This window comes from Liolophura sinensis, chromosome 8, assembly GCF_032854445.1.
Source record: "Liolophura sinensis isolate JHLJ2023 chromosome 8, CUHK_Ljap_v2, whole genome shotgun sequence".
In the NCBI taxonomy this organism is placed as follows: domain Eukaryota; kingdom Metazoa; phylum Mollusca; class Polyplacophora; order Chitonida; family Chitonidae; genus Liolophura; species Liolophura sinensis.
Genome location: NC_088302.1, coordinates 3,365,042 through 3,381,558, shown reverse-complemented (window position 1 = coordinate 3,381,558; position 16,517 = coordinate 3,365,042). Strand labels below are relative to the sequence as shown.

Genomic DNA, 16,517 nt, shown 5'->3' with positions numbered 1-16,517 from the left:
CTAAACAGAAATAGCTGTTCAATCAGCATGAAGGCGCCCTATTACTCTGATATCCTCTTTGTCCTCTGCTCCTTTTCCTAGAACACCCACAAATCAGAACCCAGATAATACACCTCAGTAATGGACATTTCAGGGCATTCCACGAGGACAATATTCCTGGGCTCTCTTACGAGAAAACAAATGTGGACATGGATCTTCACAACAACAGATGTTTCTCACGGTTTTTTTTATTTAGCAAGTTCATCAGTTAAGCTCTAAATGAGCTCTTCACTGCATTGAAAGAATGGGTAAAGAAATCTTAGATGGGATAATATCGCTAAAAAAAAAACAGGTCAACGGAATGATGTCTGTGTGGAAATGTACTTTTCCCTATATATCTACCTGGTGTCGCTGGAAAGGTAAAAATCTGGAATCAGAGTAGATCTCAAAATTTTATACCACTTCATTTGAGATTACAGGTGAAGGCTGTTCAACATGTTTACTGAATATATAATACAGCATGGAATCCAACGCAGAAAATTGAAAAATTCAAAAACATTCTAAAACCTGTCAACTCAGGTACAATTAAATGAAAAAACCAAACAAAGCAATGTTTTTCAAAATTCATCAGACCATGCCAGTTGTGGTTAGAAAGTCTGCAATCACTACCAAATTTAAATACTCTTTAACTTACATGTAATTTGTTTTAATAAATCTTGTTCACACCTTACACACTACTCACACAATTCCCACACACCCACCCCCCGTCTCCCATCCCCCCAACAAAGACACAAATCATGATTCCCCACTGCAATTGCAACTGAGCATAAAAACAAGTTTATAGCATGATCTACAATTTCTGGTAATTACTGCGAGACATGGGATGTGGGTTCAATCCTGGTCTAGAACCAGAAAGGTTTGAGAATCCCCTGATCCACTGGTTTTGGAAAACTGCAGGTGGCAATAAGGATTTAACAGCGCAGCCTCTGGTCAGTCATTAAGGTGGTTTTCGTTGACGTGCATTGGATCATTTACCTTCCATCATTTTATTATACACCAACTAATTGATCTGTCTGTAAATATCTGTGTCTCTCAAAAGGAAGAGTTTGTCCGATATGTACCAAAAGTGTATTACTCTGGCGCTTTGGGTTTCTCCACCGGAGATACAAAAATATTGAAGTGAAATATTCTTGGGAATAAGCATTAAACCACTATAAAATATCTGAACTGTATGTAAACATGGTTAAGAAACAATACTGTACTGATGATATTTTTTTCCACTCACCGAGCTGAAGGCACAAGGTTCAGGAAACCATTGAGAGCACTTGTAAACTCAGCCTTCCCAGCATGCACCAGTTGTACGAGGATACCGCAGCAGCTTTTCACGACCACGTCGTCGCCTTCGGAACAATGGTCTAATAGCAGTTTCACATCTATAACCTAAAACAATATTTGAATCTTTGGTTAAAAAAGTTGGAAAAAATTTTTGAAAGTTAATTACAAGAAATAAAATCAATCAGAATTTGACACAATTAACATGCATCACAATGGTAGCATTGCATGATGGACACAATGATCACAGCAGAGAACATCAAATTCCAGGAATACGATAGAATAGCCTGGAAAGAGGGATCAATGCAGAACAACCGTCAGACTTCCTGACCAACGTCAAGCCATACCACTCCAATGAAAAGTTAGATCTGAACTAGCGACCTTGAACTAGCGACCTTGAACTAGCGAAATTGCTGGTTGGTGAATCATAAGAACAGCAGCTGAATAAACCAGCAAGCTGGCTGAGCCCTGTTAGTTTTAAAGGTGTGTTTAAAGTATTATGCAGGGCATGTAAAAGTAACTTAAGCTTCTTTTAAACTGCTCTCTTTGATGTTAATGTAATTTTTTCTCACACGTTTTACTGTTAAAGTTCCTTTGGGATAAAGAAACTGTCACAAAAACAAATTTCCGTGAGTTAACTCCAATAATGCAACTGAGAAAAGCAGCAACATGGCTGTCAAGAATAAGACAGTTCTTGTGTACCACTGAACAGCAGACAGGTAACAGGTATACATATACATGTATGTTCTCCACAAACTAGCCCTTAAAAAGACTGCAGGAGGGGAAACCGGGGAAGAAATACAGAAACTGACATAAAGTGTTGACAGAGCTGCACTTCAATTGTTGATTAAAACCTAACTCACCACTTAATCAGTTTAGTCCACACAATTGTCTAACAACTACTAGAGAGATATTGTCAGTATACAGAAGGGATGACTCTCTAGCCCCCAAGCAGTTTAAATGGAAATGGAATTATATACTGTCCTGTCAGCGTGGCTTTCCACATCCTGTCAGTTCACCTTTCCAAAAAAACTAATGGCCAGACAGCGTGAATTGAACAGGTTAATGTATCACATTAAGGCAGCCACTGATGCAAGGGAAACGTATGAAAAAATGAACAATATTTTTGGAAAAATTGTTAAAATTATAAAATATAAGTTTACAAACATGTGGCATGTTAAATGGTATGGTAGTATATTTGGGGATGTCTGTTGGTACATGCATGTGGGTATATAAAATTAACACTGTGATTTACATGTGTGTATATTAAAGTCAAAAAGAATAAAAGTTCAAACAGAAAATATACTGAGCCTGAAAACCTTGACAAAATGTGAAAATAAAAAGGGCTGTTCCCCATGACCATTTTCACTAAGTAAGGTGTGAATCTAACAAATACATGTTTTCCTCAAGACACAGAAAACAATTTAAAGAATTCAAGTGTGATAAAAGTAAACTAGTACTCCAATGACCATAAAGAAATAGGCAAAAGTGACAGAAAAATGGATGTTCATGTATGCTTATAACTTAAGGTTGGGAAGCTGGGCTGACTTCAAGAGTTCAAAAGATTTTAATTGAGCTTAGAAGGACTGACAGACAGACTGACATCAACTGCTGGGCAAATTTCAGTGGACAAACCTATGTTCGTTTTTTACAAGGTCACTTTATGCATTTTATGCCTATGGCAAAATACAAGGTGAAAATAAAGAAACTTCACACAATCTGTGGTATAGTCTCTTTCATTAAAGCTATCAAATATTTTCTTGTTCCAAATCAAAAAGTTTTAAAAGTATAAGTATCAAACACTGTATTAAACTCATAGTCGTATGTAAGTTCAATGGCAATAATGAAGTCGAACCATCATAACATAAAGTATATGGTGGTGACAAGGACCTTCAGAGAAAGGTCCTGGAGCAAAAGGGTCCAAAGCTTGTGAAATCTTTTACATTTACATGGTGATGTTTCAACTTCTTCTTTATTAGTAAAAGTTTCATTCAGGAAATATTCATGAAAATAAAAGACTGGTGGTAAGACAAAAAAACATGAACACCTTGTGTCTGTATTTGGAAAATTAGTAAAAAATAAATATGATTTCATTTCCTCATATGTAAATGTACAATCACCTGCGAATTAATGCGTAATATCAGAAATCTCCTACATGTAGCTTACCTCGGGCGATGTTAAATTCAGCAGCGGTCTTTCCGGGGTTGTTGTTTTCAGGATAGTCTGGTAGAGCTTCCAGGCAGCCTGCAAGAGACGTGACAAATTCAGGGCTGGAAGTCTAAGAATAGGCAGTCTATTTGTATCAGTCACATAGAACGGATGTGGAAAGAACTATTTTGCACCATTATGATTTCTGGAAGTCATGAACAACCACTGTAAATGAGCACGGCTTCTTGCCGTGGTGGCTAATAGTCGCCCAGCATGGGGATCTCCACTCAGAATACAATCATTCTAAATCTGGGTGATACACAGCTAATCTAAATAAGACAATTATTAAGGCACTGAAATGAACCAAATGGCCGATCACTCAAAAATACACATGCACATTTACCCGTAACATAATGGCTTACAAATAAAGGATGGAAAATTTGTAGCATCACAGTTAGGTAAAGCCAGCTGACTTGGAACCATTTTGAAATCTGTACATCACAGGCAATACATATCATATAGTACAGTAAACATGAGGCATGTGGTCGAAGATAAAAAGGGGGGGGGGGACAGGGGGGCAGGAGGGGTAGTGTGAAAGAGACATCCAACAATTCATGAAACCAAAATAAAATTGACGCAAAGACAAACTTCCTAGCATCACGACTTAATAATTTTTAACAGTAATTTTTAAATCCTGTTTGCCGGCCCAAAGAAGAACAATTCAATCAAACAAGTGCTTCCACCAGCACGATACGAGTGTGAACAGATTGTATCCATGGTAGCAGTATGTCAGGTCAACTCTAAAGCCTGACCATGCATTCATTAGAAATACCACTGAAGTAATGGTTACTGTAGCATCACAAGTCCTGTATCATTATGCTTATTTTAACGAATGAGATTCAAGAGCTGGGCTCGAACCATTAGACGGCAGACAGGTAATTTCTACTGACTGCCTCGTCAGTCTCGCCTAACCCCCAGGCCGACGCCTGATCCACAGGCTTGCATGCACGGAGACAATTTGACACAAGAATAAAGACAGCCAGCCAATGGTCACAACATCATAGGATTCCGTTTATCGTGTTCGTGGCATCAGTAAATGGCCCACCAACGACAGGCCATTACTGGCGCAGGATGAGACGATGCCTGAGACTAAACTGTGAACCTGTTAACATTTGACTCGGGCTTTTGCGTGTGTAAATGTACCACCAGTCTCAGCAGTTAATGTCCAGTTTTCCTTCCATTTTCTGCCTGTGGATAATTGCAGGAAGACAGTCTGAGGGAATTCCGACATTTGTCCAGCAATAGTAACGTTCCTAGATAAGCTAGTTAGAACAAGATTCAGTTACGAACCTATTATTGCCCCTTAGAATAAATTAACGAAGACATAAATTACATGTGGCAATTGGAAAGCTACATGTACAGGTAACAAATGTTTTTTTACATTTCTTATAATTTCTCATAATTTTTTACAAATCTTACAGTAAGTTGGAGAAACATTAAATCACATGAGGCTCTATGTCACTAAAAGTAAATGGCATATAACTTCATTTAATTTTTATGCACTCAACCGCTTAACAGTGTTCCGGGTGACAACTGGGTGATTAGATACTAATTAAATGTACTGTAAATTTAACTTTATCCAAGAATTTTACGAGATGGAGTTGATGACTCAATGAGTGACAAACAAAAACCGATTTTATTACATACATTTACACAGGTATGAATCCTTGTATAAAGAACATGATAGACTTTATGTGCATTATTTGGCCTGTACTTTATATATTAAGTTTGTATGCCTGAAAAAGGACAACATAAAAGTGACCTTGAACTGCTTCATTTCACATTAAAAACTGAGTGTAAATTTGCTTAAAAGTCTGTTGAAATGTTGAGATTTTAGGGTAAGAAAGGCCCCGGGATGACAAAGCGATCTTAAACTTGGGTCAAAATTTTAATCATTATTTAGGTAAGTTCCTTTCCGGCAGTTTAGCTGAATTTGTTGTACAATAACTTAACCAGAATTTAACATTCATTAAAAAATGTAAAATTACATTACCAAGCAAAATTTTGAATTTGTCAGATAAGAAATAAGAGTTTTAATTGATTTGAAATTTTGACTTAAGTCTAAGATTGTTGCGTGATCCGGGGGCCTGAACTTCACACACATACAGACTGTAAAGGATTGCCCGTTAACTATTGCAGTTTGTCATTGCATGCATGGCCTATAGATTATGGCAGGAAACAAAGACTTAATTACTGAACTGCCTTTAATGTTGTGAGTGCGGCAAATCATCTCACTGATAAGCTCTTTTCAGATGTGCAAACAGAGTAAATCTGTTATACAGGGGATTTATTCATAATTAACAGCGCCATATAAAGTGGCAGTCCCTCAATCTAAACCAGTGTACAAGTCCATGCATGCTTCTGTTTCAAGCGTAATAAGAAATGCCCCAAATTTTCATAACATCAAAGAGATTTTGGGCACTCCTGCCAATCTAACATGGCGCCCTTAAGTCCTATATCCCTGCCTAGGGCAAGAATGTTCATCGCCAAGTGAAGCTCAATACGGGACTATGTTGCAAATTACAAGGAAATGGATGATGTTTTCCTCTACAAACTCATTTGATGAAATGCCTTAATCCCTAATCTCACAATCAATAACAACCTTTTCAAACTGACATTACCAACCTATTTGTCTTACAAAAGATCACTCATTAATTACTCAGGGGTAGAGATACTGGCAAACTATAGGAATCGACAGCTGAGAACAAAAAGTTTAAATAAACACACCCCAAGCCCTAAATGACAAACAGCCTGTAGCAGTTAAACTCTTATTTATACCAAGAATAGCAAAACCGGAAAAGAAAAAAAGGAAAAAAAAAAAAAATGCTGAAATTGTTCCAAACTAAAACGTTTGGAAAATGTATAATTATACATAATATGGCACATTGATCAGTACTTAATTATCAGGTGGCATTATATGAGGCTGGCTGATAGATAGCACTACACACCAGCACACTATATAAGCCTTATGTCTTAATTTACCAATAAGTTTGCACTAGCTATTTTGGAACCAATGATTGGAAAGAGTAATTACAGAAAAACTTGTAAATGCATGTCTTCTGTTAAAAACTAATACACGCAGCCTGTAGGTACAAAAAAAAAAAACAGACTCACTGATATACATAGCCATGACAATCATTAAAAGTTCATAGATGCAGCCTGTAGGTACAAATAAACAGACTATCTTATATTTTAACACACCCATGACAATCATCAATACATGACGAAGAAGTAAGGGTTAAATTCTTATCGCACTTATCAAAACAAACACACTGCACATGGAATTCTCTTAAGTACACCAGAAATAAAACTGTGATGAATTTTAATTGATCTAAACCTATGCTACACAGGTTTAGTGTTACAGCCATGCGTGGTGATTGCAGGTCTAGCCAGTGACTGTCCGTGGCTCAAGGGGAGTGGTAATATAATGATCATTGCTGAGCGGTCAGACGCAGCCCTCAGGTAGCTACCCACTGCCAGCTAATCAATCAGCCACATATAACCACAGCCCAGCAGTCTAAACCATCAGCTTACTTATCAATAACGAGCCCAATGGGCAGGTATAACATTACCTATCCGCTGTAATTGAAGGTCCAATAGCCCTATACCAATCAATCAACATTAGCTCTTAATTCTTTCCGTAAAACAGACAGAATATTCTGTGATTTGCTTCGAAGAATCAAGATGCCAGTAAGTTCGGTGTACAATCCACAGCATTCTGCAACCACATCATCTCTTTGGCTCATGATATTATACTTCTCAGCAGCTTTATTACATAGTTAATGATAATTATTTATTATATTTAGCAAATGATACATGAGCCTCTCACCAATGGGTTCCTCTCCAGGCGTACGTGGGAAGGTCTACTAACGACCTGCAGATGGTGGTGTGTTTTATTCCCACCATAATGCTGGCCGCTGACATATAAGTGAAATATTCTTGTGTATAGCATAAAACGCCATTCAAATATATCCTCCACTAACAACTAGGCAGTGTAAAGATCTCTAAATTCTCTGACTTATCTTAACTAGGCATCATGTCTTTCCCGTAGCAACTGACTGACAATCTTCTTCACTGATTGGCCATGACCCACTACTGAATTCAAATCAAAAAGATTTAATTAACAAATTTACATGCGTATGTTAATTAGGGTTTTGTGGTTGTCTATTCTGCACCCAAATGTTCGATACCCGATACCAAACCAGCACATATATGTTCGGTACCTGATATCAATCAAACCAGCACATATATGTTCAATACCTGATATCAAACAAGCACACATGTTCGATACCTGATATCAAACCAGCACATATATGTTTGGTACCTGATATCAAACCAGCACACATGTTCGATACCTGACATCAAACAAGCACACATGTTCAATACCTGATATCAAACCAGCACATATATGTTTGGTACCTGATATCAAACCAGCACATATATGTTCAATACCTGATATCAAACAAGCACACATGTTCGATACCTGATATCAAACCAGCACATATATGTTCAATACCTGATATCAAACAAGCACACATGTTCGATACCTGATATCAAACAAGCACACATGTTCGATACCTGATATCAAACCAGCACATATATGTTCAATACTTGATATCAAACAAGCACACATGTTCGATACCTGATATCAAACCAGCACATATATGTTCAATACCTGATATCAAACAAGCACACATGTTCGATACCTGATATCAAACCAGCACATATATGTTCAATACCTGATATCGAACAAGCACACATGTTTGATACCTGATACCAAACCAGCATATATGTTCAATACCAGATATCAAACCAGCACATATATGTTTGATACCTGATATAAAACCTCCGCAACTATGTTCAATATCTGATATCAAACCTCAACATCTATGTTCGATATCTGATATCAACCAAGCACATACATGTTCGATAACAAACCAGCATCTGTTCACCTTATCTACCAATGTTAATTGCCAGGAGAGATACAGAGAAATGAATCTGATAGGGTTATTAACATGATCTAATTAGCCCGGGTGACAGAATCGAGTCACGTAATGCAACCGGATTATCTTTATTATGCACCACACACTTCTTGATATGCTTCAGGTGATACCTTTGGCTCCTGCAGGATTATATAACAAAATGACAGGCTAATTAATTAGCAAATCCTGCATACCAAGTAACATGTACTGTATGTATATCCAGCACATGTAACATGTACTGTATGTATATCCAGCACACATAACATGTACTGTATGTATATCTAGCACACGTAACATGTACTGTATGTATATCCAGCACACAGATTGATCAGAATTTGATACATGTTCCCACAGTTCCAAAACAACATTGCTATAATACTACAGCCTTGAATGCTAAATCTGTGAGCTGTACAAACAGCTTAAGGCTTACAATTGTAAACACTAACCTGACCAACCTCTTCAATTTCATTAGCATGTCTCTTTGAACATGTACATATTATCCAAAATACGCTTTAAATAATATATGTACTTGTATCTTTGTTGGGTGTTTATTGCTGTGCTCCAAACTATTTCCGGGATATATATGACAACAGACAAATCCTCTACCTCATTTAAGCCGATGCATTAGCTGAGAGAAAATTTTGTGAGTGAACAACTTTTTATCACTGTCACCTTGATTTATTTGTTCATTCATCAGTCATTTTGTCCTAATTTAGATCCTTCGATCTACAGTCCCAATCCTTGCCAGACGTGCTGCTAATCTGGAAATTATAACTACAGCAGATAGAAATGACTCCGCACTCTCTACTCAGCTGAATGAAAACCTCCAAACCTGAGTGAAAGAAACAAAAACTCAAAAGTTAATTAATTCCCATGAATTAGTCACCTGTCATCTTTCTGCTCTTTGCACACTACCAACTTTCATGAACTGCCTCTTAACTCAATCACATTATTAAAATTCTAGACGTCCAAACCAACCACCTTTTATTTTAACCACGTTAGAGCTTCAAAGTCAAGGGTTGTCAGAATAATTCATAAAACATCATTCAACACAAAGCACAAAAAGAAGTCGGATGTAATGAAGACTCCATGTAAAGAAAAAGAGTAACCAGTTTTCAATGCTGCCAGAAAAAATGCAAAAAAATGTTTTAGGCCCATAAATTTGAGTATAAAAATATATACATGTACATGTATGTCTGTTGCACTTTGACTTTATTGATCTGCTCATATGTCTAACATAGCAATCACCATAATTACTCATCAAGATTAATATACTGACCATATTAAGTTAAAAAGAACTCGCACACGGACAAGAGCACTCAAGATTCTATGGACACTCTATCCATATCTATTACCTTACAAGAAAACAATTTATTGTAAAATTTTAGAACTTGGAGTGAATTAAGGCATTTGATGGAATATCCTTGACAGACTACATCTAGTTCAGACAGTGATAACTTTACACAGCCCTCATATGCAGGAGAATAACTGTTTCAAGTCAATTTATACCGCTCCATTACACTGTTAGATATCCTATCTAGAAACGTCTTTACTTCAGTCTACTCACTACAACTCTTATTTTATCTACATTAAATCTGTGCCAATCTCTTGGATGAAAGAAGCCTTTCAAACATGCCTTGTAGCTATATGGTCAATCCTTTCATAATTCCATTCAGTGAAATTTGTCTGACCAGAATGACTGGAACAGAATGTTCTGTTAAACTATGCTTTAATTATCAAAATGCTTTTGAAGCCATGTACGTTTTATTTTATTAAAACAATTATGCAGGTTATCCAATTATGCCAAGATATTGTTAAAGCCTCCATCACTTGAAAAAGTCTGGTTTTAAAAATTTATTTATCCTTCAATCAGACAAATAAATTTGTAGGAATTATTTCTTTTTTCACTTTTCAGAAAAGCTTAAGTTTTTAGAGTACTGTATGCTGAAAAATGAGAAGCAAACAATGTACAAGGGTTTAACAAAGCAATCATCTATAAATCATTAATTTCAGAGCCTTAATACCATACCCCATATTATCAGGAATCAGAAATGTAAGAAATTATCAGGAAAAGAAATGAAATGAATCCTACATCAATTTGTTGCTTTAATAAGTAATCTGTATGCAATACAGTCTGATTGCGAGTTTAGATTAGCTGTGCCTTAAGGCTGTTAGACTGGGGCTATCCAGCCCAACTGGGTTTTATCCCATGTTCCACGCGTAGTTCTGCAGCTCATTTTACTGGCCTCATATGCATATATTATGTATTCCGTAAAATCTGTGCTTCAAGCTGAAATCCATGAGCTGATATCAAACAGTTCTCTTGGCAATAATTGAACTGCCAGAGCTCCATATATTCCACAATTTTGAAGTCATTAATATACTAAGTTAATTTATTTATTTATTCATTTGATGCTTAACACCATTCTCAAAAATTTTCCACTTCCATGAAGACGGTCAGTTTTATGGATAAAGTTGATTTTAACTACATGTACAATTAATACATGTGTTTAATATATGCATGTCGCTTTTGTGCCTATATACAACCAGGTCATGCAGATATATGCAAAACTAGTTTTATTGTGTTTGTAAAGTGAAGTGATGAAGGGTTCTTCTCCATGACTATAAGTACACATGATACAACTTTGATTAAAACTGCTCAGGAGATATTGTGTTTACATCTGTGACAAATATATTCATGTAATGTTCTTCCTTATTTTAATGCTCAGATGTATGTACTTGAGGTATGTCACCAGAAGCATTCAAAACAAAATGTTTACAAACAGTTGCAACCATAATGAGGGCCTCGTAAAACTTCTTCCACCTGCATCAAGACAGTCCAAAGCTGTGAACTCGGTTGTTCTCTCCTTCATTACGTCACAATTATCGATGTATGTGTGCTCATGAAACATGCATAAAGTATACACACATTGCAACGTCACAGACGAAAACAAGGTGTCCTACTGTCATTTGGACCGTCTGTATAGCTCGATCTCGGGTCTCCCATTAGTCCCAAGGTCAAAATCATGGGACAAAATAAAACCCTTCAAAATAATGTCCATGGACACCTTGACAGTGATACATACATATAGTTTTATCTATAAAACTACTCAAGAAGAGTTCACTTATGCGACAGCAGCCAGCATGGTTGGAGGAAACCGGGCAGAGCCCGGAGGAAACCCATGACCATCCGCGGGTTGCTAGAAGATCTTCCTTATGGCAGAGGAAGCTGGCATGAGCTAGACTCACAGCGACTGCATTGGTGAGAGACTCCTGGGTCATTAGGCTAGTGCGCTAACCATCTGAGCCACGGAGGCCCCACATACATGTAGTACAGAATATATCTATTCATGTTGACTGATATCAATAAACTATAATCGTAACACTTTTATAAATTATTAAACCAACTTTTATAGGCAGGATCAAATGTTTCATACTTTTTTTATTTATTTGTTGGTCATGACTGTTTTATACTTAGGCAGTGTACAAACGTGTTAATTTATGATCTGATACAATGCCATATCCAAGCTGCAAAAACTGCCCCAGGAATTTTTGCTCTTTTTATTTTAGGACATGTTAAGTTTATTATACAAAATTTAATTTTCAAAAATATTCAAAGGTGATGTTGAACCAATTTCAGCATCACTGGAACAGGATTAAGTTATTAGCACATGTGGAGAAAGCCTTAATTTGGTCACATTTACAAACAGCTGAACCATTCTGAGCACACATGTACTTATAACATGGTATGAATGAAGAATGAGTTACAATGGTATAAATCATAACTGAACCACTTTAACATGATGAACCAACACAATTTTAACTTAAGAATTAACAAACGAAAATAGCTATTTCTCATGGTTTCCACTCTCACATTCAGTCATGGTAGTATTAATTAGCAACACCATGTCTCACTACAGATTTCTTATCCAGAGGATTAACTATAAACCTTAATCCACATCACATGTAATTACCTTGCGCAATGCATTCTGTCTGTTATTGATTTAATATCTCTGAAGAAAAAAAGACTTATTTATTTCACAGATTGGTTTTTTACGCTGTACTCAAGAATATTTCACGTATACAACAGCAGCCAGTATTATGGTGGGAGGAAACCGAGCAGAGCCCATCCGCAGGTTGCTGCAAGGCCTTCCCATGGCACATATGACTAGAGAGGAAGCCAGCATGAGCTGGACTTGAACTCACAGTGACTGCATTGGTGAGAGGCTCCTACATCATTACGTCACACTAGCACACTAACCACGGAGCTTTCAAAGGCCCCTTGAAGTAGCAAGAAGAAAATAATTGCTGTTATTTAGTTATTTGATGGATGGATCACACAACGTATATAGTAGGTACAATTTTGTAGAGTGCTGAAGATTATCACAGCTCGAGGTGCAGTAATTAAGCCTCGGCTGAGAGGGTTCTATCCTCTCCAGCAGATGCCTACCCTACAGTAATGTGGGACATGGAGCAGTGGTAAGGGGCTTGACTTCCAACACCGAGGAACATTGGGTGCAGGTTCTATCCTAGCCTTGGGCCGCTAGGGAATTTGACGACTGAATGAATCAATTCTCATTCTTTGTAAAGCCTTTTATGCTGATGATGGGCTGTTTGCTCAATCTGACATCCCATCCAAAGCTCTTATCTTTCACCCCCAGTAGATGGAGCTAGAGTCTAATTTGAATGGGTTGTTACATCGCACTGTGGCACATTTTGTCACACAAAGCTTGAAAATTGTCTCTGTTTTACCACAGGCTTTGCCTCTACCCATAAGACTGTATACCAGACAGTATGTACTGCAGTTAATACTAACTTTACCATTTTTTTGCAGGTTTGTAGACAGCACTTAGAAGATTTAATTTGGGAAGGAAGAAATCTGCATTTGTTGGGTAATCTCTTTTCCACACAGGAGTTTCCTTAAAAAGTATAACATAACACATAAAATTTGATCCCCCAAATTTCGTTACTGTTAATGACATTAGTCATGTCATATTTCATGAAGGAATCGACTTCAACCATCAATAATTACATAAAAATTAATCTGCAATAGCCAAACAGCAAAAAATGTCAACAATGAATTGACAATGTTACCCTTATTAATAATTCAATCATGCCACTGACTTCATAATAATTGTCAGAGAAACAGACTTTGATGAGCATTTGGAGTGTCAAGGTCATATTTTGTAATTGAAATGCTTGCTGCTCATTACTGCTGAGTCAAGTTACAGACTATTCTGCAAAATGAATGGTTTTACTAGACATGTAAGTGAAGGGAATCAACTCAATATTTAAACATGTATCACAACACAGCGTGAACCCAAATCATTGCTGACCCTTTATAATGGTTTCCTGAAGGCTTTCTTGCTTTGTTGCTTTATTTCCAAATCTAATTCTCTTTACTCAGTCTCGGTGACCTATAAGCTTTTTGGTGGAAACACACAGGAACTATTACTTTCAGTCATTCACGTTTGATTTCCGTGAACATGATCACCTGGCTAACTGACTCTCAAGGGACTGCTACGTATAAAGCCACACAAAAAATCAAAGGGAAGATTCAGTGAAGCTTGTTTCTGAGCGAGAGGGTTTGATTATTATCTCAGTGGGCAGCCTTTCACACGCATCAAAGCAGGAGTTCCTGAAGCAAACAGGAACTTTAGCAAGCCTGTCAGTAAACCGATGGTTGAAGAAAAACCCAAAGACAAAACCTAGAGGAAGTTAAATATGATGAACAGCCAAATTATTGCCCTGCTGATCAACTTTTATGTGCTGGTGACCTGACATGAAGCACTTGTGGCTTATTCACACGCTAATTCTCAACAGAAATATGCCGACAAAATTACACACAGCACCTCGAACGAAAATAACAGGCAGTTGTGACAAGAAGACTGAGCTTGTTTCACTGGTATATTAAAGGTAACTTTAACTTTCACTGCGGGAATGTAAGGAACTTCACGTACACAGGGTCACCCTCATGCTGATGTATCCACAGGCTAACATCATTACAGCACAGACAATTACTACATCCAAATGAGTTCACTACAAGTAATGCCTAAGCTATATTAACGACCGAATCACAGAATTACACTCAGATGGAGTCATGTAAATCTGGCCTACATGTTCATGCATACACATTACATCTAGTCTAATGAAATGATTTACAATGTTCTTTTCAAGTTGTTGAAAGTCAACATCACAGTTCCGACTAAACTGAAGTTGAGGAACTGAAGATTATTTCTGATCTCTTTAAAACTGAGCCATGCATTCACCTTACGAGCCCAAGGAAAAGCAGAGATACACCTCAGAATTGATTGTAAGCTATCCGCATGAGGCATCACTGTACCTGTAGTGGCAGTGACAGGTATGGGAGCCTTGGATATGGCTTACATGCTACATACACGTACTACATTAGCATGTATCTAACACCACAGAATATGTAAATTCTCACCTTTATCTGCATCATTATCACAGCTATATAATCATATTTTAATTACAATGAATATAAAATATTTTTTAAGATATGGCAACACATGGTTTTATAGCAACAGTGAAAGAGCTTGTAACCTGTACATCGTCAATGTTCTATATCTGTCTCCTAACAGTCTTATGGGCAGTATAGATAAAGGTTGAAACCATTTCCGCCAGTGGATAAGCTGACAAAAGTGTATCCTGAGCAGAGGCTAACGCCATTCACCTGTCACGACTGTCCAATAACATGTCCTGAATACAACGTAAACATTTCTGGCTTCTCACTTCATTGGTTTCTCTATTGCGAAGACAGAGAGGAGAATACTGATGCTTTTGCAGACAAAATCCCTATGAAACTTATTAAATGTCGGTATTTTGCCTGTGACGGATCAACAGTGGAGGGTCGATGACAGTGTCCCTCTAGTTGTAATGTCTTTGATTGGTCAGAGATATTCCACGGCAAGTTACACGGATAACTGCCGCGCTGAGCAAATAAAGAATCGGTAGAGTATATTTGAACGGATCCGTCTGCTAGTTTAGAATGCACTTCAATCAATAGTAATCAATAATCAATAGCCCACCCTTATCAGTATTTACCTCAGCTCTCAGCGTCCAGCCTTAGAGAGAGACGAAGGTCACATCTGAGAACCAGCTGCAAATCTCACCCAATCAAATCACCATCTTTGGATTCTGCTCTCGTTTTGCTTTCATATCAAAGAATATGTCTTTATCCTTACATTTGTTTGACTGTGTATGGAGTCGATATAGTCGACAAAACTGGGTCATTATACTGAAGAAATCCTTTCTATCTTCAGGTATATGTTTTCTGAGAATTTATCTCCAAATCAGATCACACCCAGGATCAAGGCAGTTTGCCTGTCTACCTGCCAACGTACAGGCAAAATTAAGTGTATTCTTCTGGCTGCTCTATGTATAGCTATTGGCCTCAAGGAAATGACAAGGAGCAAAACCATGCTGACCATAACAGCAATGTATATACTGTAATGACCACTCCACTAGCTTTTCATGCAGGTTCTAAGGGTTAACAGTAAAACTGAGTAAAACTAAGATTGTCTCCAGCTTGGCTGGGGCCTTGTGTGTACATCATTTTCAACATTATTACACATTTTCAAGAAAGTGTCTGAGCTTTTTTTGCTGAATGTATATAATACACACACACACACACACAGAAACAGACGAAGAAAAACAGAATAAAGTTTGGAAAGAAGAACATCAAAGTAGCAAAGTAGCACAACAATGCACACACAAAAGTGGGTCCATTACTGTGAAATCAAGCCAATATTGAGGTGAGGAGACACTGGTGCTGATACAGGTACAGCATATATATTACCTGTTATACACCAATTAACCAGAAATGGGAAGTCACTAAACTGTCTGGATGATTTGTCCTCGAAAGCTTTGTCTGCACCCAAATGCATGATCAAAGTTGAGCAGAGAACAGACGTAACCCATCCTTGATTTATAAAGTGTCGTCTCGTCGGCTATTTCTACTTACAACAATTAAACAACAATTAAACACCATTAACA

General features: G+C 37.3%; 1 protein-coding gene across 2 annotated transcripts in view; it reads right to left on the bottom strand.

Annotated features, from left to right (window-relative positions):
- Positions 1 to 1,134: 1,134 nt before the first annotated feature.
- The window catches only part of LOC135472357 (focadhesin-like), a 164,586-nt gene continuing 149,203 nt past the window's right edge, over positions 1,135 to 16,517 (bottom strand). For both annotated transcript variants that reach the window (XM_064751828.1, XM_064751829.1), the window contains exons 3-4: positions 3,478 to 3,555; positions 1,135 to 1,419 (exon numbers count right to left, since the gene is read on the bottom strand). In XM_064751828.1, the coding sequence (XP_064607898.1) occupies positions 1,261 to 1,419; positions 3,478 to 3,555 (237 nt within the window). In that variant the 3' untranslated portion in view covers positions 1,135 to 1,260. The remainder of the gene's footprint in view (positions 1,420 to 3,477; positions 3,556 to 16,517) is intronic.